General features: G+C 40.2%; 1 protein-coding gene across 5 annotated transcripts; it reads left to right on the forward strand.

Moving 5' to 3' along the window:
* The first annotated feature begins 1,926 nt into the window (after positions 1 to 1,926).
* On the forward strand, positions 1,927 to 26,733 carry PRPF3 (pre-mRNA processing factor 3). Of its 5 annotated transcripts, none has more exons than XM_071207433.1 (17): positions 1,927 to 2,054; positions 4,293 to 4,440; positions 5,088 to 5,218; positions 6,594 to 6,689; positions 7,370 to 7,516; positions 9,712 to 9,795; positions 9,987 to 10,207; positions 11,815 to 12,121; positions 12,788 to 12,954; positions 18,088 to 18,167; positions 19,465 to 19,608; positions 20,285 to 20,384; positions 20,557 to 20,670; positions 21,418 to 21,536; positions 21,821 to 21,904; positions 22,882 to 22,943; positions 26,378 to 26,733. In XM_071207433.1, exons 5-17 carry the CDS (start codon positions 7,499 to 7,501, stop codon positions 26,522 to 26,524), a joined length of 1,647 nt encoding a protein of 548 aa, XP_071063534.1. In that variant the 5' UTR covers positions 1,927 to 2,054; positions 4,293 to 4,440; positions 5,088 to 5,218; positions 6,594 to 6,689; positions 7,370 to 7,498; the 3' UTR covers positions 26,525 to 26,733. The 5 variants fall into 5 exon arrangements, with proteins under 5 accessions (XP_071063534.1, XP_058131282.1, XP_071063535.1 ...); XM_071207434.1 differs by having other exon boundaries at positions 1,996 to 2,054; positions 4,248 to 4,440; XM_058275299.1 differs by lacking the exon at positions 6,594 to 6,689 and having other exon boundaries at positions 1,929 to 2,054.
* The last annotated feature ends 381 nt before the right edge of the window (positions 26,734 to 27,114 follow it).

Below are 27,114 nucleotides of genomic sequence, written 5' to 3' on the forward strand. Positions count from 1 at the left end.
TTCCTGGTGCCGCTGATAAGGATAGAAGCGGTCACAGAAGGACACAGCGAATGGATGCAGAGGGCAGACAATGGGGGGGGAATAAATAAATAAAGTTTCAAAACTATACTTCACCCCGCAAACATGCTTTTCAGAGTCACAGGTTTAGAGCATTTTGAAGAAAGGGAAGAATACAAGCTTATTGATAAAATGAGGAAAGCAGTAGTGGCAGGTCTTATTTATTGAGCACTTATTAGGGCTGGCACTATCCTAGGTCCTGGATGCACAGACAATATGAAACAATTCTTGGCTTTTAGGAATTTCCATCCTTTAGAAAACAAAAAAACAGACTTCAGCAGGTACTGATGCCTGCAAGAACCACTGTTGAAAAAGATTCACCCTTTAATTCAACAAATATTAGGTATTTAATTGTTCAGGTAAGTTTAGGATATATCAGTGAACAAAACAAAGATCCCTACCCTTAACGGAGTTTATATTCTAGTAGAGGGAGTCAAACAATGAACAATAAACAATAAGTAAATTATCTAGTAATAGTAACATTTGAATAAAATTTTGAAGGAGATGAGGAAGCAAAAACCGTGCAGATAACTGAATGAAGAGCAGTCTAGGAAGAAAGCGTAAGTACATAGGCCTTGAGGTGAGATTTTGCTTGGCATGTTCAAAGAACAAAAAGATCAGGGTTCTGAAGCTGAATGAAGGGAAGAGTAGTAGATGAGGTAATAGAGATAAAGGAAAGGAGCAAATCTTGTAGGACATTTTAAGATCAGGAAAGAAAGCCAAAGGATGGTTTTGAACAGTAGCATGATCTTTGTGATGTGTGAATTATGATCACCGTGAGGTGAAAGCAAGAGAAAGCAGTTAGAAGGCTACTACTTAATCCAGGCATAAATACAGTCGTAGTAGAAGTAGGTGAATCTGTATATACTTTGAAGATAGGGCCTGGGGAATTTGCTGATGGATTGGAGAGGAACAGTTCAGGATCACTCCAAGATTATTGGCCTTTATCACAGAAGAATTAAATTGTCATTAACTAAGATGAGGAAGATTTTTGGAAGCAAATATTGGGTTAGGGATTAGAACCAGGAGCTGTATATTTGGTCGTGTTAGGTTTTGAAATGTCTTTTATACATTTATGCAGGCAATTGCATATACTATTTTATTTTATATCTTGTAGCTACGGTGTTTTTTTTTAACTGAAGTGCTTTTTGAAGCACTTCCTCATTTCATTCTGCGATCCTCATAGCAGCCTTATGAACTGGATTTTTTTTTTTTTTTAACACCCTATTTCATAGGTGAGGGAAGGAGCCACGAAGCGCTTACGTTGCCTAATATCACATAGTGAGTGGGAGAGCTGGAATACAAATTCAGGCAGTCTGGCTCTAGAACCTGTGCTCTTAATCACTGCGCAATACTGACTCTCAGCGGTGCCTGGCACATGCTGTAGGCGGACAATAAATATTTGTTCCGTCAGTGAATGAATGAATGAATGAACGTATAAAACAATAAAAAGCACGCCCGGGGTGGGGTGGGGGGTAACTGTTTTCTCCAGAGTTATCCCATACTTTTTTTTTCTGGGTGATTTCTGGCATCACTGTTAAGAGGGAAAGAGTAAGGACGGGTGGCAAACGCTACTAAGCGCGACTTCTGAGGGTCTACTTTCTACCGGAAGGGCCGTGTTGAAGCGCGAACGCAGAACCTCGGCTTTCATTTCTAGCGTAACTTCAGTTTAGCGCACTTAACTCTCCACATGAGAAAACTGCCAGCAACCCAATTACTGCAACTTCTTTGCAGTAATCTACTTAATAGATTTAGCTGGGAAAACCAAGGGCGGGGAATTAAACAAGGGAACTTTCAGCACCATCACACTCGTGCTCTGCAGCCGGGAAAGTAGCGACTACGGCTGCGCGAATCAAAAGGCCCGCCCTAGTCACATGTCGGGGGACCGCGGCGTGGCGGCGGCCGTGGCGGTAGCGACGGCAGGCCGTAGGGCGGTCAGAGGGTTTCCGGTTCCGGTGTAACGTTCGGGCTCCGTCTCAGGGGCTGAAGTTTGTGAGGTGAGTAGTGGCCCCTGGCCCTGTGGGGGTATTCTGTGGTCCGAGCCACTGGGGCCGGAGCTCAGTCAAGGGGACTTTCGTATCGGGAGAGTCAGTGGAAAGGAGGCTGAGAGAAGTACAAGGTTCTGTGGGAGAAGGGCTTGAAATGGGATTGTTGAGAGGAAAAGGGCGGGGGCAGGGAGGGGATGGGGTAGGAGACTAGTTATAAGGTGAGGAGTTTGTATAGAACCAGGTGGGAGGGGGGCACTTGTCGGTTGGAGTTTAAGCCAGAAGAGGAGAGAGTGAAAATAGAAGGATGAGGATTTCAGGGGGTCATTCGGGTTCTAGTTAAGAAGAGCACGGGAATAAGAAATTCTTTCGGAAGATTGTATTTTGCTTCCTGCTCATTCAGAGATCATTCTGCCTTCCTCCTCCTTCCACACCCCAGCTTTCCCCCCTTACGCAGTTATTGTTGAACATTTGACTAGTGACAAGGCTAGTTACTGTTTGAAAATTTTTATTTTTGTCCACTGGCTGTTTAATTTGCACATTATCTTATGAAGGATTGGTTTGAACTTAAGTACGTTTGTTAGTATAGTGTTTGGGCTGATGATGATGTACATCATTTATTGCTTTGGATTTTCAAATTGCTTCCACTTTCTAGTCTATGATTCAGTTTTAGTGGAATGTAAGCCCCTTTAGGGCAAAGATTCTTGTTTGTTTTGTTTGTTCCTGTATGTATGCTTAGTGCAGTACACTGCTTCGTAGTTAGTAGTTGCTCAATAAATACTTATTGAATGAATTAAGTATAATATAGATATGGCAGTTGCCCTCATTTTGTATATTGACTAAAATGAGGCTCAGAGGAATTAATTAACTTCATGACTTAATTCACTTGTCCAAGGTTGCTGCTAAATGGCAGGGCTGGCGTCCAAACTGTTTAGTGTTCTTTATATCCTTTCTTTCTTTTTTTTTTTTTAATATCCTTTCATCTGAGCTCTTTGATTCAAGCTCTTGTGCCCAGAGATGTGTAACCAACCTTTCTGGTCTTAGATATGCCTCTTTTTAGCAATGGACATTTTACATGTAGAGATTGACAGGTTATATTGCTATTTCATTTTGGGACTGTAGAGCCACCATAGAATTATTTATTTAACTTGTCAGTGAGCAATATAGTCTCTTTCAACCTTAGTTTAATTATATTAACCTACTAGCTTTATTTGGTTATGCCAAAATTAAATTCACTATTTGGAAACAGGTCTTAAAGAGGGTAAACCTGCTAAGGATGTAGAATTTAGGAGAAAAGATGTCTAGAAACATCTTGAAAGATTGACTCCCAAATCAGACCTTGATGTGCAGCACTGCTGGGAGGGGTTTTGTTTGGAAATTGAGATTGGTGCAATTTATTCTTTTAGGCACTGTGGTGAAAATCAGAGAGAATAAAATGTTGTCTATGGTCATGAGAAGTTTTGTGATTTAGATAGACCAAAATGTGAACATGAATAATGTTTAGAATTTATACTAATTATCATTAAATAACAAGTATAAAGATTTGTTGTTGAAAGTCCTTTATGAGTATTTCTCTGCTGAGCTAAAAAGTAGAATAGCAGTGAAAAAAGAGATAGTACATCCAGAATGAATGTACTTTTCTGAGCTAATGGATTACTCTCATCAGATCAGCTGTCTGAGAACATGAGAGAACTGCTTATGAGGGTACAGAATTCCCACAGGGATGAATATAACTACAGAGAAATGAAACAAAACATTCTTAAGGATTATGAGCTTTAATAGAGGATGACTGGCCTGGAAAAATCCTCCCTTATTTTCATCCCTTAAAAGAAGGGAAATCTAATAGGTCAGGATTGGGTTAGGGAATGTCTGCCTGGAAGTAGGAGGAATAGAAAAGCTGATCTCTGGACAGGCTTTGTCAGTTTTATGTTATATGTTTGCCACTCTTATTGATAAGATAGGATCAAAAAAGAAGCTAGAACTTATTTCTTAGACTGGGTTATTCCCAGGGTTGGTTGGTTGGTTCCACAGATTACATTGATCCACTGGTAATTACCGAATTAGGCTTAAGAATTTTTCTGCTTTGAAATAATGTGGACTTAGTAAGGGGTCCATGATTTTCAACTGATTGGCAAAAATATCTGTGGAACAAAAAAGGTTAAGAACCTGTGCTCTAACTTAACCTCTTTCCTGATTTGTTTTTAGGTGTAGTATCAAGTTCTGTTTGATCTATCCTTCTCCTTTTCCCAGAGAATGGCACTGTCGAAGAGGGAACTGGATGAACTGAAACCATGGATAGAGAAGACAGTGAAGAGGGTGCTGGGTTTCTCAGAGCCCACAGTAGTCACAGCAGCTTTGAACTGTGTGGGGAAGGGCATGGACAAGAAGAAGGCAGCTGGTATGTACCTTTAGGAATCTTCTGACCTAACATTTAGGATGACTCCCTAAACACTGTTTCAAACTTACCCCAAACTCTCCCTGTTGGGAGCATCTAAAAAAAAAGGCCAGGCCGTATTTTATTCCCTCCTGCTTTATATGAAAATAGCTTAACTGATTTTGCTTTTGTTCTTATTGCTTATTTTCTGTATTATTTGTAGTATATTTTGAATCTCAGGTTTAGGAAATATGCTAAAGTCAGATCTAATTATATTTGTACATATTAAGATTGACATCTAAACATTTAGAAGTCTTTATAAAATTCATGAAAAAAAGTTGAGGTAGGTAAATTTTGTTATAGTAATTTTCCTACCATTCTGATATTTGGGAAAAGTTAGGGTGGTTACCATCCTGAACACTGATGGTCAACCTAAAGAGGTTGCTCTGGCTTAATGCTAATTCCTACTCTAAAGAAATGATAGCTGTATTTTTAACTCACTGGATAAGTTCATTCAGTACGAGCATTTATGGGAATCTTACAGAGAATTGAAGAAAACATTTCCCTTCTTCCTTGGGGATAAAATTCCAGTGTTGGTGACTGTTATATGCCTTGTTTTTGGGTTAAGTACTCTTACCTTTCCAATCCTACCACTTCTTTCTTTCTGTTAGATCATCTGAAACCTTTCCTTGATGATTCTACTCTCCGATTTGTGGACAAACTGTTTGAGGCCGTGGAGGAAGGCCGAAGCTCTAGGCATTCCAAGTCCAGCAGTGACAGGAGTAGAAAGCGAGAGCTAAAGGTATGTTACAGTTAACTTTATAATGACCTCAGGATTGTTTTGAATGGTAACAAAGTTGCTGAGCTTACCTGGCTCACACTTTGATATCTACTGTTAGAATATCTAATGCTCAAGAGAGTTACTTAGACATTAAAGTGGAAGGGGTGAATTTTTTTTTTTTTTAAAGGAGGTACCATAGATTAAACCCAGGACCTCTTACGTGGGAAGCAGATGCTCGGCCACTGAGTTACAGCTGCTCCCCTATTATCACCATCTTATGGTGATGAAATACCTGAGCACATAATGAGTTGAAATAATTGGTAGCTTTGTCTTTTTTCGTATAGACAGGAGTTTTAGTTCTTGTGTCTTCCTTTGTCCTCTTTTATTATTTTTCTTTTTTATTACTACCTATAAATTGATTCCTCTAAAATTTTATGCTTTGATTTACTGAGACCTAATAAATAGGCTGCTTCAGAATGTGACTCCACTGCTACCTAAGCTATAGAACACCATTGTTCCTTTATAGAGGTTTCTCTTTAATGGACTTGTAGATAAGATACCTACAAACAACTATTGTTTATTATATACCTTGAGTGCCTACCATTTGCTCCATAGCACATTATGAGTCATCTGGTCCCAAGAGTAAGATACTTAAAAGGACCACCAATAGTCCCTTACCTACTATACTTTGTTTTCTGTAGTCACTGATTTGTCATGGCCTCTTTTAATTTTAGCATCAGTAGCTAATCTATGTATCTCACTTCTCATTTTCTCTTTAAAAAAACCCTTTCTGTGATTCCCATCAAACCTTCCAAAGTACTTTTGATACCTTGGCTATGCAATGTTTGTTTTTCCTGAGATACGAACAGTGGATAAGCAATTTCTGCTTGATCCTCTGACCAGGTTATGGTACCAGAGAAATAGAGATTTGTGTGCCCTTTGTGTTTAGGGTGTTGTAGGGTGATCAGAGGAATGAGATATAGTCCTTGCCTAAAAGAGCCTCCAATATAAAGCTGGGGTAGTGGGCTGGGAAACGGTAATAAAATACAGTCACAAATGAATAAATTTGAGTAGTTGATTCATATAAATTTTACAGCTACCTTGTGAGTTGATTATAGAATCTCAGAATTATATCGAATCTTGTTATGCTTAAAGGGGAATGATGTTCCACAGTATACAGATTTCTGCAGTGAACATTATGTTATGGTATGTTATACTGCTATATAAGTGCTGACAACATGCTATGAATGAAGTTAATACAGTGGGTGGGATTAATCAAAATGGTTTCTTGAAGAAGGTGTCTAGATAGCCTTGGGATTTGAGTCCCATTTTTGGTCCATTCAAATCCCCACCCCACACAATATATTATGGGAGAGTCCTTTTTCTTGAACTGTAGGAGTTCCAGGAAGCGCTCGCCCCTGGCTGAGGATATGTCCTTGCAAAACACGAGCCCTCCTAGTGAAGAGGGGATGTCACCCAAAGCCTACCACCGGTGTGTACATTTGCTTTTTCCCATTGTCCCTTCCAGTTGGCCACTCTTGGTCCTCTTAAATTCACCTTGCAAATTAGTCAACATATTTGCGTTCCCATTGTTTGAGGGGAACAAAGTATTACTGGGGAATACTGATGAAAAAGAAAGAGAAAGCCACTGTTCTGAAAGAGTTTAAACTCTAGTTGGGGGAAAGTACCAACATTGAAAGATTTAACACTTGACAAGCAGAGTATCCACAGTGTAGTTTAACCTAGTATGTACTAAGCTCTTAAGTTTGAATATGTGAAACAGGTTTGATCAGAGTGGGATAAGATTAATAATGAGAAAAACTTCCTGGAGGAGGTGAGTTTTAGACAGGATTTGTAATATGGATGTCAAAAATTTAAAGGAGGTTATTACAGATTTGAGCAGTAGCATTTACTAAGACCTTGACATGGGAATATTTTAAGAATGTGGAAGTGAAATTTCCTTTTGACTGCAGTAGGAGAATGATGAAGTTGGGTGAGATGGTCAGCTTGGTGGAGGGTCTAGAAGGCCCTGGCTTTTGGCAAGTAGCCATTTGCAAGGTTGCATCGTATTCCCTTGGGAAAAGCCACGAAAAACTAGTAGGGACTAGGATGATTCTTCCCTTCTCCCCACGGGCAGGGATACATCTCTTCTTTCATCTTGGGTTCCCTCAGGAAGTATTTGGTGATGACTCTGAGATCTCCAAGGAATCATCAGGAGTAAAGAAGCGACGGATACCCCGTTTTGAGGAGGTGGAAGAGGAGCCGGAGGTGATCCCTGGGCCTCCATCAGAGAGCCCTGGCATGCTGACCAAGCTTCAGGTTAGTAATTAAGGACTAACAGCAGAGTGAATTTGTGAGTTGAAGAAGCAAGAAGCACATGGTCCAGATTTATTCTGATTTTGATTTGAATTAGTGTTCAGCATTTGGGGAAGTTTCATTTCCTCCTTTATGTTCCTGCATTCCTTGAGTTTACCAGGAATATTCCAGTTAAGGGGTTATGTGGCAAATCATGTTCTATTACATATTGTATTGCATTGTATTATTATTTACCTAATTACATACCTTATTGGGTTATTGAGAGACTTTAACGGAAATAATCAAAACTCAATTTAATGACAGAGAAAAACAAATACAGTGCAGAGAAGATATAACCCACTTGCAATAATTTCAAGTTGACTTCATGTTTTTTGAACTGGGAACATTGCGTTTTTAAATGAGCACTGCTGGGAAGCAGACGTGGCTCAACTGATAGAGCATCCATCTACCATATGGAAGGTCCAGGGTTCGATCCCCAGGGCCTCCTGACCTGTGTGGTAAGCTGGCCCACACGCAGTGCTGCCGCGTGCACGGAATGCTGTGCTACGCAGGGACGCCCCCATGTAGGGGTGCCCCATGCACAAGGTGTGCACCCCGCAGGGAGAGCCACCCCGCGTGAATAAAGCGCAGCCCACCCAGGAGTGGTGCCGCACATGTGGAAAGCTGACACAGCAAGATGACGCAGTGAAAAAGAGACATGGTTTCTCAGTGCTGCTGGATAATGCAAGCAGACACAGAAGAACACATAACAAATGGACACAGAGCAGATAACAGGGGAAGGGGAGAGAGAGAAATAAAATCTTTAAAAAAAGGCACTGCTAAGCAATTATGGTACATATAACAGTAGATATGTCTTATACCATTTAAAATTTCTTGGAGGGGGCTAGAACATATATATATATATATGTATGTATATGTGTATGTATATATGTATATGTATGTATATATTTTTTTTATTCCACCCCCCTGCAGCTTTTTGCATGCTGTCTGCTCTCTATGTCCATTCACTGCTTTCTTCTGTGACTGTATATTTTATTTTTATTTATTCCACCCTCTTTGCAGCTTGTTTTGCTGTCTGCTCTCTGTGAGCATTTACTGTGTGCTCTTCTGTGGTGTTGCTTGTCTCCTATTTTGTTTTGTTTTTTTTTGCTGGGTGGCTCTCTGCAGCGCTTACAGGCCAGCAGCCCTCCACAGCATGCGGGTGAGCCTGCTTTCACAAGAAGGCCCAGAAACGCGAACCCAGCTGATTGAGCCACAGCCGCTTCCAGAACATGTATATTATATATATATAATATTTCTGGAAGGAAAGAAACATATTTTTTATGGAAGAGTGGAGGACTTCACAATATACCGTCTTTACTTTACTTTTCTGCATTTTGAATTTTGTGAATGTATCACACACAAAAAATGTTAAAAGTAAATTTTCAAAAAAATGAAGATATATACGTATATATATTTAGGAGATACCAGGAATTGAACCTGGTTCCTCATATATGTGAAGCAGACACTCAACCACTGAGCTACACCTTCCTCAAAAACTATTTTTAAGGACTTTGAAAATAGGTCTCTTTGGAAAATGTGAAAATAATTATTGGACTATATCTTTAAAGTTTTTCATTCTAAACTTCTTTAGGATAAAAGAGACTAGGTTTTATGGAGACTACAGAGACTACTTTTTCTGGTTCTCTATACTAGAAATTCAGGGACCAATGCCATGAATTTAAAAAAAAAAAGTTTAAGTGCAGGTTCTTTTAGGAGTTTTGTATGCATTATTTCAGTGCTCATAGTAATGTTATAAGGTAGGTACAACTTTTTCCCTTTTAGATACTTGGAGCTTTAGAGATTAAATAACTGTCTAAGATTACCCAGGCATTAAATGTCAGAGTTAAATTCAAACTTAGGTTTGTGTGATTCTAGAGTGTTTATCTTCAATCTGTGATACTATCTTACATATCACTCCTGCTTTGGGAAGATGGGTTGAAAGATTCCAGTGTTCAGCTATGTAGGCTTGTCTTTACTAAATTTTCTAGCCTATGGAAGAGGCAGAATATGATGGAGTTCTTCAAAAATTTTAGGTTTCTGGAGTGTTGAGGTTCTGGTAGGAACCTAAAAGCTCTTTGGGTTTAGGAACCTGTATGGGAGAAATAAAAAGGAGGAGTTACAGTTTTTCAACTTTTTTTTTTTTTTTTGGTGGGCAGATCAAACAAATGATGGAGGCAGCGACACGGCAAATTGAGGAGAGGAAAAAACAGCTGAGCTTCATTAGCCCCCCTACACCTCAGGTACTGTGCCCAGATTACTCTGAAAAGAAGAATCTTTAGCACAGAATTTCTTGCCATCCACTCAAATGAGAATCCAGAAGGTGATTGCATGTTCCAATCTACAATCTACTGTAATCCACCACTCTGTATGTATGTCTCTTACCTGTCTGTTTGTCTCAATCCCTCTGATCTCTTTTTCTCTTGTCTCATAGCCAAAGACGACTTCTTCCTCTCAACCAGAACGGCTTCCAATTGGCAACACTATTCAGCCCTCTCAGGCTGCCACTTTCATGAATGATGCAATTGAGAAAGCAAGGAAAGCAGCGGAACTACAAGCCCGCATCCAAGCCCAGTTGGCATTGAAGCCAGGGCTCATTGGCAATGCCAATATGGTGGGCCTGGCCAATCTCCATGCCATGGGCATTGCTCCCCCGTGAGTATCTATTTTATGAAACACTTTACCATTTCTGAGGCTTGAAAAACGTTAAGTACCTTTGAATGTTATTGATCCTTTTCTTTTCCAAAGACCTAAATAATTTCTTAGACCATTTCGTATTTCTTACATATCATCAATAGCACCAATTGATTTTGTTCTCCTGACTTCCTTATTAGAGAATTTAATGTCATCTTTTTACTTTTGATAGAACACAGGCTAAGATTATTCATCTAGTTTTGTAGCTGGAAATAGAACAAGGTCACCCAGAGCTTTATCCATTAGACCACGTTGAGTGAGACCAGATACGAAGGTTCTCTACAATTGGGTAAAGATGGTAGACTTTGTTTTTAGCACCTATAATTTGTCTGGCATCCCATGTCTGACTCAAGAAGTCAAGGATAAAGAAAGATAGGGGAGACTGGATGTGGCTCAAGCAGTTGAGCACCTGCCTCCCACATGGGAGGACCTGGGTTTGGTTTCCAGTGCCCCCTAGAAACAAAAACAAATGGCATGGACAGTTCATGTGCCAGCTGGGCCCTGAGCCTCAGCAGAGTTGCAACAACTGCTCTCCGGTTCATTGGACTTAACCCAGGTTAGCCAACAAGGAGGTGAGGACAGTGACCACCACACCAAGGAACCAAGAGTCTACAACTGCAAGCAGGAAAATCCCATCCATCAGCCATGTGGGATCTAAGTACCCTCTCAATTTAGAGGTGGAGTGGGTATCGTCATCCCAGGGTCCTCAGGATGGAGGAATAAAATATGGATTAGAGTGGACTTACTGGTACCCTATTATAGAAGTATTATTACTCTAGCAATGGAAGAAATTGTATCATTGATGTGGACATAGTAGCCACGGGAATTGTTGAAGGCAGGAAGAGTGAAAACTAGGTGTGATACTGGGGCATTTTTGGTACTTGGAGTTGTCCCTCAGTGATATTGCAAGAACAGATGCAGGACATTATATATCTTGCCATAACCCACTGAGTGGACTGGGAGAGAGTATAAACTACTACATAAACTATAATCCATGCTGTGTAGCAGTGCTCCAAAATGTACTCATCAAATGTAGTGAACATACCACACTTAATTAAAGAAGTTGTCGATGTGGGAGGAATGGGGGATGTGGGGAGTGGGGTATGTGGGAACCTCTTACATTTTTTAATGTAACATTTTGTGTGATCTATGTATCTTTTAAAAAAAGATTAAAAAATGAAAACAAAAACAAAACAAAAGACAAATGGCAAACAAATGAAAAAAACCAACTTAGGGAAGCTAGTATGGCTCAGTGGTTAAGCGTCAGCTTCCCATATACAAGAACCTGGGTTCAATTCCCGGCCCCCAGTTCCTCAAAAGAAAAGAAAAGATAGGATTATACATTCTCATTAATATAATTTCATTATATTTGACTTACCCTATTTTCAAATACCCAGTTAGTAAGTGTTTTCAATGAAGATGCTGTTATTTCCTGATGATATTATGTTCCCTAGAATTGTTTACTCTAGTTGTCTTTGTTGGGTTTTACTTAGTTTTATTTTCTATTTGCTTTTTGTTTGCCTTATTGTTTCATAGGGGATTTATTTCTTTGTGGGTTATTTTTTCAGGAAGGTAGAGTTAAAGGATCAGACTAAACCTACACCACTGATCTTGGATGAGCAGGGGCGCACTGTAGATGCAACAGGCAAGGAAATTGAACTGACACACCGTATGCCTACTCTGAAGGCCAATATTCGTGCTGTGAAGAGGGAACAGTTCAAGCAACAGCTGAAAGAAAAGCCATCAGAAGACATGGAATCCAATACCTTTTTTGACCCCCGAGTCTCAATTGCCCCTTCCCAGCGTCAGAGACGTACTTTTAAATTCCATGACAAGGGCAAATTTGAGAAGATTGCCCAACGATTACGGACAAAGGTATCTGGCTTAGAGTATAACCCAGAACTTAAGAGAAGTTAGGAAGCTGACAGAAAGAAATTGAACACAATCCTAAAATACTGTTATCTCAGTTCTCTGTGTTGTAAGAAATTAGATAAGCAGGTAATTTAAAGTAATGAGTAATTTTTAAAATACTGTATTTATTCCTGGAATACTTAATTTTTAGCTCATTTGTCTTTTTAATTACACTCTACTTAGGTGGAAATAAGATTGAATTTGAAAATCCTCAGCATGCAACTCAAAGTAGAGAGAAACAATTGAAAAGAATCTGGGTGACTTAGGAAAGCTAGCCTGGTATTAAAATTCACTGCAGACAATCTACACACCTGGAGAGTTGAACTGACTATATTTATTGACTTTGGCCTTCTCAGTTTTATCCTCTCAGAGTGAGGTTTTCATTGAATTCCAATTCTGCATATTTGCTGCAGGTACAAACTGTGGTGGAAAGGTAGCAGTGAGGGTGAGATATATATAAATGAACTAAGAAGAGGTTTGGGAAAAAACTGGCTCTTTTTTCTAAGTTTTCAGAAATTATGAACTCATGGTATTAGGTGTAAAGGGTTCAACAAGGAATTGTTTTTAAATTCTGGATTCTCCCTCTTTTCTGTGACTTAAATTAATCTTCCTGTCATGGTTTTTCTTTAGGCTCAACTGGAAAAGTTGCAGGCAGAGATTTCACAGGCAGCTCGAAAAACAGGCATCCATGCTTCAACTAAACTGGCCCTCATTGCCCCTAAGAAGGAGTTAAAGGAAGGTGATATCCCTGAAATTGAGTGGTGGGACTCTTATATCATCCCAAATGGTTTTGACCTGTGAGTTTTTTAGTTAATAACTTTTAATGAGACTGTAGTTTTAATGGGGGAGGTGGTACTCATGCATTAAAATGAAAAGATAAGGAAATAGGTAATTGCACACAAGTCTCATGTATTTGTAAAGAATATATTGTGTGGGCTATTTTTAGTTATTTGGGTTAATGTAGGAGAAAAAGGGACACAGTCTAAAAGCAAACTATTTACCTTTTTTTTTTTTTTTTTTTTTTACTTTTTATTTGGAAATATGTTCAAATCCACAGGACAGCCACAAGAACCATACAAAACCCACACAGAGAACTCCAGCACACCCCATCCCCCCGAGATGGGCAGCACCACTAACTCCAGCCCTTTACCACTTTACCCATCCACCTATCTGTCTGCTACCCTTCATCCACCCTCTGAATACTTGAGTACAAACTACACACACCACACCCTCTGATACCAACACTGCCATGCACATCTAAGAATGAGGATACTTCCACCCATGCAACCACCCCATGTGCAGCCACCAAACCCAAGTGATTCAACACTGACAGAATGCTTACAATCTATACTCCAGTCCTTTCACACATCCCAACAATGCCCCTGAACCCATTCCCTCCCTGCCAGACCCCATGCAGAATTATGCACCACACCTGATTGTCACTGTTTCTTCAGTTGCTCCACCCTTCCCCTTCCCCTTTAACTGTGGAAACATACACAGATCACAAACCTCCCCATCTTAATCACTCCCAAGCACACTGCCCAGTGGGACCCAACCACACTTTCTCCAACACCAAAATTTCCCATCGCCCTAAACAGAAATCCTACACCCATTATTAATTAATTTCCCCCAAACCCTTTGTAATCTATACTTTTTTTTTTAGGTACCAGGACTGGGGATTGAACCCAGGACCCAATATCTGGGAAGCCGGTGCTCAGCCACTGAGCCACAACAGCTTCCTTGAGTTGGTTTTTTTATTTGGTTGCTTGTTGTTTGTTTTGTTTTTTTTTTAATTTTAGGAGGCACTGGGGACTGAACCCAGGACCTTCCCATGTGGGAAGCGGGTGCTCAAATGCTTGAGTTGCATCTGCTGCTAACCTGTACTTTAAGATTTGTTTTTTATTTATTACCCCCCACTGCCACCTTGTTGTTTTGCACTTACTGTGTGCTCTCTATGTCTGTTCTCTATGTCTGCTCATCTTCTCTTTAGGAGACACCGAAACTAAACCTGGGGCCTCCCAAGTGGGAGAGAGGCGCTAAGTCACTTGAGCCACCTCAGCTCCTCGGTTTGTTGTGTCTCTCATTGTCTTTCCTCTTTGTGTCTCCTTGTTGCGTCATCTTGTTGTATCAACTTGCTGCACCTGCCCATCATGCCAGCTTGCTCTCTTGCTAGTGTTCTCCAGGAGCACTGGGAACTGAACCTGGGACCTCCCATGTGGTAGGCGGGAGCTCAGTCACTTGACCCACATCCACTTCCCCTAACCTATACTTTTAATTTCTGTCTCTGTGAGCTTGCATATTCTCTGATATTTCCTTTCTGGTTACCAAGGAACTTAAATTTAACATCCTAAATCTATAACAGTTTTGTTTGCTTCACTTCAGTAGTATACACACACTGTTCTTCTACCCCTCTATTCCCCACCTTTATGTAGTTCTTGTCACAAATTACGTGTTTAGACTTTATGAGTCTAAAACCACTGATTTATTATTACATTTTATGCATTTGCCTTTTAGATCCTGTAGGAAATAAGAGTTAACAAACCAAAAATATAACAGTACTGGCATTCATATTTATCCATTTTGTTACTTTTACTGGAGCTCTTTATTTCTTCGTGTGACCTCAGTCTGTTGTCTGTTGTCCTTTCCTTTCAACCCACAGCACTCTAGCATCTCTTGTAGGGTTGGTCTAGTGGTGACAGACTCCCTCAGCTATTGTATTTCTGGGAATGTCTTAATCTCATCTTCATTTTTGAAAGATAGTTTTGCTGGAAATACAATTCTTAGTTGGCAGTTTTTCCTTTCAGCACTTTAAGTATGTCACTCCATTGCCTTCTTGCCTCCATGATTTTGGATGGGAAGTAGGCACTTAATTTTATTGAGACTCCCTTTTATATGGCACGTTGCTTCTCTGTTGCACTTTATTGGTGGCAAATTTCCTCAGCTTTTGTTTATCTGGGATTGTCTTATTTTTGAGACAGTTTTGCTGGATTTAGAATTCTGGTTGGCAATATTTTGCTTTCATCACTTTAAATATGTCGTTCCACTCCTTCTTGCCCTCATGGCTTCCAATGAGAAATTGGCACTTAATCTTACTGAGGTGCCCTTATTTTGTATGTGACCCATTGATTCTCTCTTGTGGTCAGAATTCTCTTTATCTTTGGCATTCAACAGTCATTATAATATGTAATAGCGTGAATCTGTTTAGGTTGATCCTGCTTAGAGTTTGTTGAGCATCTTGTATGTATATATTCATGTCTTCTGTAAATTTGAAAAGTTTTCTGCCATTATTTCTTTGAATTATCTTTCTGCCTCTTATTTTCTTCTCCTGGGACTCCCATAATGTGTATATTGGTGTGCTTGATGGTGTCCCACAGGTTCGTCAGGCTCTCTTCACTTTTCTTTGTACTACTCAGACTGAATAATTTCAATTATCTTATCTTTAAGTTTACTGATTTTTTCCTTCTGCCAGCTCTATTCTTCTATTGAACCCCTCCAGGGAATTTTTAATATCTGTGACTGGTCTTCAGTTCTGTTTGGTTCTTTTTCATAATTTCCATCTCTCTATTGATATTCTCTTTGTGTTCATATCTTGTTTTCCTGATTTCCTTTAGTTTTTTTGTCCATGTGTTCCTTTATCTTGTTGAGCATATTTAGGATCATTTTTAAAAGTCTTTGATACTTCTCAGGTCTGGTCCTCTCACTGATAGTTTCTAATGCTCTAATCTTTGCCTGGGCCATTGCTTTCTATTTCTTGATATGTTTTGTAATCTTTTGTGGAAACTTGGATGTTTTGATATTTTAATGTATCACTGAAATTTAGATTCTGCAGCATTTGCTCCTTAAGTATTTATCCAATTAGTGTTATGACCAAGTTTTGCTTGAATGCCAGGAGCTAACCAAAAAAGGAAAAAAAGAAAACATCTTTCCCAGTCTTTGCAGATTGACCTGTGCAAGTGTTCCCCTTCGAAGGGAGCTTATTCATACAATGAACTATGTGAGAATAGCAGCAGACCATAGTGTTAAGGCCTTTCTTATCCTTACTATGCACCACTGTTTTGCATGGGGTGTGCACTTGTGGCCCTAGGAATTCCTCCATTCACATGGCTATGTATGTTCCTTCTTCTTTAGAAAATAGTTTTCTCATGGTCCCAGGCACTGTACTACATGTCCTACAGCCAGCAGTGCCTTGTCCCAGGCAGCATGACTTGACTGCTGTTCTCCCACAACCTTCTTTAGGAGAGGTCTCTGAGCTGCCTTCTACATGCAGGGCAAGTTCTGGGATCACAGGTCCCTCAGGATACCACCAGACAGATTAGGCCAGACATACTTGCTCCTAGCATGTGCATCAAAGCTACTTTGCTCCCTCTGGAACCAGGACCAGGGATCCACACTGGGAGAGTGGGGGCTCTCTGCCAAGCATGGTACCAGGAGAAGTTGCCACTTTTTAGAAGCCTTTTTTCTTGATTTGGCACCCACTCTGTTAATGCAGTCCTTTAACTGTTTTCTGGAGCTTGAGAAATATCTTTCTGCCAGTTCTTAGTGGTTGTTCAAAGCTTCTATCTCCTTACAATTCTGCTTGTCATCAGTCCAGACTGGGCTTAGTTGGGCATTCTTTTGCTGGTCTCAGCTGCTTAGCTATCAGTTGGTAGGTTAGCTGGTGGGTAGATCTAGTGGTGGGGGCTGCTCAGCTGGGACAGTTGATTTTGAGGTCTTTTATCACTCAATAGGCAGACGTGGGCTTCTCTACATGGAGTGTCAGAATTCTTAAAATGTCTGGAGGTAAGCTGGTTTTGGTCTTTTTCTTTGTTTCACTATTTTTAGCATATTGAATTTTCTGAGTTTGTTCTCTCATTGTTGCCAGATGCCTGCCTTACTTTAGACATTGTTTTGTGTTGTTTTACTGAATTTTTGTTCATGGTTCAGGATTGATTCACTTCAGCCTTTAGCAGGGAGTACTTTTCCAGAGCAGCCCAGCAAAAGTCCAGATGAGTAAGGTTAATAGATTTGGGGACGTGCAGTCAGAGGAGATGTGACTGGCATTTCTGCATGTTCTTCTTTGTCCGCTTCTGTTGTTGTCAGCAGCACAGGAATCTGTGTTTCTTTTTGTTGAGTCATCTTGTGTCAGCTCTCCGTGTAGGTAGCGCTACTCCTGGGCAGGCTGCATTTTCTTTTGCGCTGGGCGACTCTCCTTGTGGGGTGCATTTCTTGCATGTGGGGCTCCCCTACCGGGGGACACCCCTACGTGGCATGGCACTCCTTGTGCGTATCAGCATTGCACATGGGCCAGCTCTGCACGGGTCAGGGAGGCCCAGGGTTTGAACTGTGGACCTCCCATGTTGTAGAAGGATGCCCTAACCACTGGGCCAAGTCCGTTTCCCTGACTGGCATTTCTGATGTCAGTGAAGACAAGTTCTGATGTCACTCTAAAGTACATTCTTTTGCTACTAACTAAAGGTGTTTACACTTCTTAAATATCCTATTTGGTATTATAGTGCACAGATTCTTAGTTGGTAGAGGAGGACATGGTAAATAAAATATATATTAAAAACATTCGGAGAGCTTTATCTATATCTGCTCTTTCATTCTGATACATGGCTCTAGGAGACTGTGTTTTATCCTTTCCTAACCCTTCCTTTTTTAACTACTGTTCTGGGGAGTTATTGTTACTAATGATAGAATGTGGTCTCCTTCAGGGGTGTTTGGGTAGAAAAAAGGTTGAGAGTGACTGGGGTGGAGAGTATGCATCCAGCCTTAGTAGAACCCTGTTTTCTCATCTTGAAAATATGTAATGTACTTATAGATACATAAATATTTAAAAATGGTAGAACACATTATGGAGAGTGGATTTTTTTCATTGTGTTACTGAGAGTCCCTTTTTCTTGAAATCACCTCTACCCATATATTGTTTTCTCTTATTCCTCCAATTTTAGTACAGAGGAACATCCCAAGAGGGAAGATTATTTTGGAATCACAAATCTTGTTGAACATCCAGCCCAGCTCAATCCTCCAGGTAATGTATAGATTACTCAGTCAAAGTTCTAGAGCAGCCTTATTCAATAGAACTTCGTGTGATGATGGAGTTGTCTGTGCTGTCTAATACAGTAAAGTCTTTACCCACATGTGATTATATAGCACTCAAAAACCAAGTTCAGCTGTGAATGTTGAAATAAAAATTACTTAAAAAAAAAACTAAACTGCACTAGTGCAACTGAGGAACTGAATTTAAATTTTATTAAATTTTAATTAATTTAAACCTAAATAGTATGTGTGGCTAATGGCTACCATATTGGACAGTGAAGCTCTAGAGCATTGAGACCTAATGTGACTAGAAATGGCCTCATGGATGTATAAGAAATTGGGCTTTTGCCATAATACTGACTACTACCCAGTCTTATATACCACCAAGAAACTTCCGTCCCTTCTTTGATCTTGTCTGCACCCCTTTTATCACATTTGTAGCAAAAAAGCTTATTGGCTCAGTTAAAAGAGATAGGTTTTAGTTGTGGCTTTCTGTGTGTGCCTGTGTGTCTGTTTATGTGTCTGTTTTTAACTAACCTGATGCTTTGGTTAAGTCACTTAGAACAGTGTGAATTTCCTCATGTGGAGATAGTATCAACTTGTGGCCGCCCTTCAGGTTTTTGCAGATCATAAAAAATTTGAATACTTCAGACTTGGGATGAGCAGAGGAGATAATGTTACAATTAGTAATTCACTTGGCAATACCTGCAATAAGTTTAGTAAAATAGATTAGACCTTGAGATAATACACATTGTGATAATCATTGGATTTTACTTAATCGGATTCTATTTAGCTGCCATTAATGTGAATTCGTAGTCTTCTACTGGGGTTTGTTTGTTTTATAAGGATGAGTTAACCTTCTTTGGGAGTCCAGAATATATTTCCCATTTCCTATAACTCTTAATTATAGATTTCATCATCTAAACCAGTGATTTTCAAATTGTATTTCATGGGGACATAGAGATTCAGGAGGCAGGATCTAAATGGCATTCTGGGACTTCCACCAAGTCCTCAACCAGAACAATTAGAGAAACTCTGATTTTGTTTTGTATATTGCCCTTTTGCCACGTTTCATTTGATGAAAGTGTTCAACTGTTGAAAGGAAAAACAAATTGGAACACTATTCATGAAAAATAAAAATGCTTTTTAAAAAAATCTAACCCTACTAACTTTATCACAACCTAAAGTTAACAATGACTGGACTAACAATCCTTTTAATGTAATTTATATTCATGTAAGCCCCTCTACTCTGCTTGTTGCTGGTGTACACTCCTTTCTCTGCCTGACAGTTGACAATGACACTCCAGTTACTCTGGGGGTATATCTCACCAAGAAGGAACAGAAGAAACTTCGGAGGCAAACAAGGAGGGAAGCACAGAAGGAACTACAGGAGAAAGTCAGGCTGGGCCTGATGCCTCCTCCAGAACCCAAAGGTATGTGTCTTAGAGGCAGGGAAGAAAGGGTGATGGGTGGCAAGTATATCACTTCAATTCAAGAGGAACTTTTGGGTGTTTTCAGTTTCATACAATCATGATCAGTTCTTTTCTTCCATCTCTAAACTCTTTATTTTCTTATTATGACAGAAATATACCTTGTTGAGGTCATTCAAGTCTTATTTTTAAGTATTATTGACCGGATAACAGTAATCTTCCTTGAAGAATAATGATCTTGAAATTCATGAAGATTTTAGTTGCAGTATTTACATAGAGTTATGTGTGTAATTCTTAACATTTTGATTTAAAAAATGAAAACATAGTAAAAACACATACCAAAAAAACCCTCACCCTTGTAGTTTCCATTATCATGCAGTAATATTGTGAGTGACCACTGTTATGTGTAAGATCTTTCACTAGATATTGTAGTCTAATGAAAAATAACAAATTATGTTTTTTTGTCTTTAATAAATTTTCAAGCAATATATTTGCATACCAGTTATTCAGATTGTGTGATTGTAAGTGCTGCGAATGGGATTGTCAAAATAGGAGGTTTTGGAGGAAGTGAATTTTGAACAGAGATTTAACATGAACAATATGAATTGGTAGAGGAGCTAGGTTATCTCAGCTGGAGAAGTGACTTAGGAGATTGATTTTTCATTTCTTTCCACTACAGTGAGAATTTCCAATTTAATGCGAGTATTAGGAACAGAAGCTGTTCAGGACCCCACGAAGGTAGAAGCCCATGTCAGAGCTCAGATGGCAAAAAGACAGAAGTAAGTGCCATGGGATTGGGTGGAAACCCAGGGCAAGTACTTTTCCCAAACTCTGCTGGGGGTTCCATATTTGGAGGGAGGGGAGAGTCCTCTGTTGCTCTCTCTTTCCCTCAGCCCTGCCTCTGATCTTCAATGCCTTTCTCACTTGTGGATGTCCTTCCTGTCACGACAGAGCGCATGAAGAAGCCAACGCTGCCCGAAAACTTACAGCAGAACAGAGAAAGGTCAAGAAAATAAAAAAGCTTAAAGAAGACATTTCACAGGGGGTACACATATCTGTATATAGGTAGGTGTCCATACTGGGCTAGCCTTTCCCATAAAAATACCAGAACATTTTCCAAGTGCTCAAGGCAGAATCATGGTGATCTAAAAGTATACCTAACATCAGCCTCTCTGCTCTTTTAATGACCCTAGTATGAATCAGGAGCTAGTAAATCTTTTACAATGGTGAGGTTAAGAACTTTTATTATCCAGTTGTTTATTATGGAAGAGGTACGTTATTATAAAAGTAGTGAGTGCGTATTAAGATTTTTAAAAAATCAAATGGTACTGAAAGGCATTTATTGAAACAGTCTCCCCCTATTCCCTGACCCTTTAGGACCACTGTCTGTTAGTAATTGCTGTTAAAAGTTTTTTCTGTATCCTTCTAGAAATTTTTCATGCATAGCATTTTGTGACTGCTTTACATTATAAGCATTTAGAGGGCAAAGGATTTGTAGCTCTTTACACTGTCCTGAAAAATTAACAAAAATATTTTTGGATGATGGTACATCCCTCATCCTCATTCTTAGAGTACATTTTGATTGTCTGCCATTTGTTGTAAGGTGTATAGTGCTAGACTTTGGAAAAAGTATAAGACAAAGTAGAAATACTTACAGACCTAGTTCTCCCTTTTTTAAGCATTCATGGATTTTGTTTACTCCAGAGGCCTTTGTTTTTAGAGCCATTTTGGATCCATCTGTTTATTTTCCATTCCATTTAGGCAGCTACCGATGCTAAAATGAAAACCATAACTAAACTTTCCCTTCTTCAGAGTTCGAAATTTGAGCAATCCAGCAAAGAAGTTCAAGATTGAGGCCAATGCTGGGCAACTGTACCTGACAGGGGTGGTGGTACTGCACAAGGATGTCAACGTGGTAGTAGTGGAAGGGGGTGAGTCTGAAAAAATTGAGAGAGACTATCCCCTGATAACCCTAGGCTGGAAGATGGTTAGCGTGGTGGGGAGAAGAGAGGAAAATATAGTACTTTGGAGCCATACCTGGGTATAACACCATGGGCAGCTGTATCTGTGCTTATTGGAGTAGAAGATCCCAAGATGTAGTTCCTAGGATTGCTTCAACTACTGCATTAACGGCTGAGCATTACATGAGCTCAGAGGTTCTCCCTACCCCATCATCTTCTGCAGTTGTGGCAAAAATTTCCTTCTTTGTTTCCAGGCCCCAAGGCCCAGAAGAAATTTAAGCGTCTTATGCTGCATCGGATAAAGTGGGATGAACAGACATCTAACACGAAGGGAGATGGTGAATGGGGGTTAGAGGGGATTAAGTGGGGGACCTTTGGGAGGTGGAGGTGGTACATCTGTCCCTAAACAATCATATACATGAATATTAAAGTTATTCTTCTGCCTGTCCTTTAAGGCCTTTTACCACCTGATTTCCCTGTCTGTCCCACCCAGATCTGGGTAACAGTTACATGAATATGTTTAGTTTGGGAACATTCATCAAGCTATGCACTTGTATATGCAATGTTTGTATTATATTATTCTTTGATAAGTTTTTAAAAATGGTTAAAGGGGAGAAAAGGATTGAAGGCAAAGAGATTTTCATATCAAAAAACTCTCTACTTTGATCAAGAAAGTATACTTTTTATTCTCTTGACCAACTTTATCTTACTTTGTATATATATATTTGACACTTCCTGGTCATAATTCTTCCATCAATATTCATACTTCCCTTCTTTGAAGAGCTGGTTTAACATTTAACATTTCTTTTTTTAACTTTACCTAACTTTGGCTCTTGTTTACTTTTTGTCCTTGAAAAACTTAATACATTTTTATATTATAATTGACCTATATTTTATTTAGTTTTACAAGTATTCCAAGGATATTTTCATTTGGTTATATCTGTCCTCTTCCTCCATTAAGCCAAAAGCACTTTGAGAATGGACTATCATGTTGATATCTGAAGCTTAGCTCCCCAAATGTCTAGGACAAATTTTTATTGTTGATATTTTAATGTCTTTTATTTATTACCTTATTTTGAGTATCTGGCACAGCTCTTGGTATAGTTTGTGCTTAATGAATGCTTGTTGAATTTATTAATGTCTCTGCCTTTTTGGAACTTTTGGGCTAATTTGGGGACAATAAAGAGTAACAGAAAAGAAGGCATTTTATCCTCGTGGGAATTTAAGATAATTTTAATACTGTTTGTTCGGGACTTAAATCGGTGGTCTGTAGTCTTAAGTCTAGAGCAAGACTTAGCTATATTGTCTTTTCCAGATGATGAGGAATCTGATGAGGAAGCTGTGAAGAAAACCAACAAATGTGTACTAGTCTGGGAGGTAGGTGATCCTTTGTGTAAAACATTGAAACAGAACTTTAGCTGGCTCCTGATTACATACTATTCAAGTGAAGCAGTGGAGGGTAAAAACTTAACAGTGACTAATCCCTTAAGTAATTCATGTTTCTGTTAGTAATCCATTTTTAAAAGTTTGACAGTTCATCCTGGTTGTATTTTATTTAAATTGGTAAGTATATGGTATATGCCATCTGGGGAAGAACATGGAAAATGAATGTAGCAGTGAAAAACACGTGGAAAATGCTGGTCGTAGAAATACAGAGTCTCTGCTAAGAGTTATTTATTTTGTAGTCATGGATAAGAGACTCAGAAAGAGGGGAGTGACTTAGGGCTTGTTCTTTATTTGGATATGGTAAAAGAAGTACCATTCTTTTTTTTTTTTTAAGATTTACTTATTTATTATTTCTCTCCCCTTCCCCCCTTCCCCAGTTATCTGCTCTCTGTGTCCATTCGCTGTGTGTTCTGTGACTGCTTCTATCCTTATTAGCAGCACCAGGAATCTGTTTTTCTTTTTGTTGTGTCATCTTGCTGTGTCAGCTCTCCGTGTGTGCAGCGCCATTCTTGGGCAGGCTGCACTTTCTTTCGCGCTGGGCGGCTCTCCTTACGGGGCACACTCCTTGCATGTGGGGCCCCCCTACACGGGGGACACCCCTGCATGGCATGGTACTCCTTGCGTGCATCAGCACTGCTCACTCCTCATGGGTTGAGGAGGCCCGGGATTTGAACCCGGACTTCCCATGGGTTAGGCGGATGCCCTATCCATTGGGCCAAGTCTGCTTCCTAAGAAGTATCATTCTTAATATAATATTGGGAGGTGGAGCAGTGCTGCTTACTAGTTGTGCATCCTGGGCTAGACACTTAAGATCAGATTGTATTGCCTTTTCTGTGAAATAGATTCTGTTTGCACTCTCTACTATCATTTTTTTTTTTGAGAGCCAAATTAGATAATTATAAGATAGTGCTTTAAAAAAAAAAATTCAAACTTTATTTCAAGGGAAACGAACTTTGGCCCAGTGGTTAGGGCGTCCGTCTACCATATGGGAGGTCCGCGGTTCAAACCCCGGGCCTCCTTGACCCGTGTGGAGCTGGCCCATGCGCAGTGCTGATGCGCGCAAGGAGTGCCATGCCACGCAAGGGTGTCCCCCGCGTGGGGGAGCCCCCACGCGCAAGGAGTGTGCCCGTGAGGAAAGCCGCCCAGCGTGAAAAGAAAGTGCAGCCTGCCCAGGAATGGCGCCGCCCACACTTCCTGTGCCGCTGACGACAACAGAAGCGGACAAAGAAACAAAAGCAGACAAAGAAACAAGACGCAACAAATAGACACCAAGAACAGACAACCAGGGGAGGGGGGGAAATTAAATAAATAAATAAATCTTTAAAAAAAAAAAAAAACTTTATTTCAAATTCAAATGATAAAATAACATACAAAAGGCAGCTCAACAAGTGATGGAAGTATTACTCCTAAGAATTTCTTCCCAGGCACTTGTTTTTTTTTTTTAAAGATTTATTTATTTATTTAATTTCCCCCCCTCCCCTGGTTGTCTGTTCTTGGTGTCTATTTGCTGCGTCTTGTTTCTTTGTCCGCTTCTGTTGTCGTCAGCAGCACGGGAAGTGTGGGCGGCACCATTCCTGGGCAGGCTGCACTTTCTTTTCACGCTGGGCGGCTTTCCTCACGGGCGCACTCCTTGCGCGTGGGGCTCCCCCACGTGGGGCACACCCTTGCGTGGCACGGCACTCCTTGCGCGCATCAGCGCTGCGCATGGCCAGCTCCACACGGGTCAAGGAGGCCCGGGGTTTGAACCGCGGACCTCCCATATGGTAGACGGACGCCCTAACCACTGGGCCAAAGTCCGTTTCCCTTCCCAGGCACTTTTATCTCATCTAATCCCAACAACAAACTCAATATGATAGTGTTTTATAAAATGTGACTAACTCACTCTTTAAGTGGAACTTTTTTTTATGGTTATCTCATTCTTCCATCCCTGAAGTCTTCTAAGGGAACCGGTTTTAGTTCTCAAGAAAGAATGAATGAATATAATTGTTCCAGCAAAATGTGAACTAAGGATTGTTGGTCCTTTGTGAAGCATAAGCTATCATCCTATTTTTCAAGGAAACCTTAAAAATTTTACATCATAGTGATTCTTATCCTAATGTATACCCTACGTATTGCAGTAATCCTTTATCCTCACTCCAAAATACATAATACACACCATTGCTTATCTTTTGCTGTGTTTGTATTGATTTAATGTTTTCATTTTTTCCTTTTATGTTGCATAGCTCTGTATTTTCTATTTTTTAAAATGGCTTATTTTTATTAACTAGTTCTTCATGATAAACATGATATGTTGTTTTAGAAGTAGTGAATGCCTATCAAGATTTTTAAAAAAGGTGGTGGACTTGGCCCAGTGGTTAGGGTGTCCATCTACCACATGGGAGGTCCGCGGTTCAAACCCTGGGCCTCCTTGACCCGTGTGGAGCTGGCCCATGTGCAGTGCTGATGTGCACAAGGAGTGCTGTGCCACGCAGGGGTGTCCCCCGCGTAGGGGAGCCCCACGTGCAAGGAGTGTGCCCCGTAAGGAGAGCTGCCCAGCGCAAAAGAAAGTGCAGCCTGCCCAGGAATGGCACCGCACACATGGAGAGCTGACACAACAAGATGATGCAACAAAAAGAAACACAGATTCCCGTGCTGCTCACAACAACAGAAGCGGACAGAGAAGACGTAGCAAATAGACACAGAGAGCAGACAACCAGGGTGCAGAGGGGAAGGGGAGAGAAATGAATAAATAAATCTTTAAAAAAAAATTTTCTTTTAAATTAACGTTACAGGAAGCATTTATTTAAAAAGTCTCGTCTCTATTCCCTGATCCCTTAAGACCACTCTGTCTCAGAAGTACCCACAAGCATATTTAATATCTCATTCCCTTCATCCCTTCCAATCATCTTCCATTTATCTCTGAGAGTCCTCAGGAATTGTCTGTCCAGCCTCCTTATTGAGGTTTGCTTCCTAAAAACCTCTTGAGGTAATGTTTTATGACTGTCATTGCTGTTGGTACCGCCCAAAACTGTATCTTTTTCCGCTGTAGTTCTTTTTAAGTCACCCCCCATTCTCTTTTCTATTGCCTCCTCTGCATTGTTCTAAATCTTGTGAAAAGATTTTTTTCAGCTTCTGGCTTTGTAACTCCTTTCTCCTTAAAGGCATTAATCTAGTCCTGAGGCCTGAAATAAGACAAGTTCATCACACACCACCCTCCACTGTCCTATCCTTCCTTACTTTTCCACCCAGGCACCACAACACAAAACAACTTCTTCCTTCAGTGTAAAAAACTGAAACCCTTATGCTTATAAATCCTTAAAGACTCAAATAAATGCTTCTATCTGATTTAAATGAAAAATTGCAGTGTATTTGTGTCTCTTTTCCAGGGTACAGCGAAAGACCGGAGCTTTGGGGAAATGAAGTTCAAACAGTGCCCTACAGAAAACATGGCTCGGGAGCATTTCAAAAAGCATGGGGCTGAACACTACTGGGACCTTGCGCTGAGTGAATCTGTGTTGGAGTCAACTGACTGAGACTACTGCAAGCCCTTGCCTCTTCCCCTTTGCCTGTCCTTTCCGTCTTCTCTCTTATTTTACTTCCCATCTCACCTCCACCTGTGTGTGTGATCTTAAGAACTGTGCCAAGCAGACTTTGGGACAGGGGGAGAATACCTTGCTCCCTTCCCCAGTCAGCCTGGTGCTTCCCTTCCCTTATGTGTATATGATTAAAGAGTTATTTTTAACCTTGGTATGATATTTTTCACACACAGGTATTGGAGTTTAGGTCTTCAGGTGATTTTTCCAGACTTCAGTAATTGGGGGAGGGGGGAGAGATTTTTGTCATTGATAATAATGCGTAAGGATGGATGGATATGTATTTTTGAGATCTAATGGAAATTTCTAACCTCATCCTGGTTTTCCTGGTGAAGAGTGAAATAGGGAGAAGTGTTAAATAGGTTACAGAGAGGAGAGAAATCAAGTGTCCATCCTTTGAACAGGTAGTCACAAGGTAGATGGATTATCTCTGGTCTTGGTTAAGTATACTTTCCAGGAAATCAGTTCCTCGATGGGAGCATATATAGGAATGTGTGCTATGGGTAAAGTGGACACGGGGAGCCCAAGTA

The sequence above is a fragment of the Dasypus novemcinctus genome, chromosome 13 (assembly GCF_030445035.2).
Source record: "Dasypus novemcinctus isolate mDasNov1 chromosome 13, mDasNov1.1.hap2, whole genome shotgun sequence".
Classification (NCBI taxonomy): domain Eukaryota; kingdom Metazoa; phylum Chordata; class Mammalia; order Cingulata; family Dasypodidae; genus Dasypus; species Dasypus novemcinctus.

Bases quoted from the DNA above. Each gene is read 5' to 3' on its own strand.
- PRPF3 (XM_058275299.1), top strand. From the start codon at position 4,296: ATGGCACTGTCGAAGAGGGAACTGGATGAACTGAAACCATGGATAGAG. The intron at 10,208-11,814 runs GTGAGTATCTAT...TTATTTTTTCAG, and splicing joins GCCATGGGCATTGCTCCCCC to GAAGGTAGAGTTAAAGGATC. The intron at 21,537-21,820 runs GTGAGTCTGAAA...CTTTGTTTCCAG, and splicing joins CGTGGTAGTAGTGGAAGGGG to GCCCCAAGGCCCAGAAGAAA.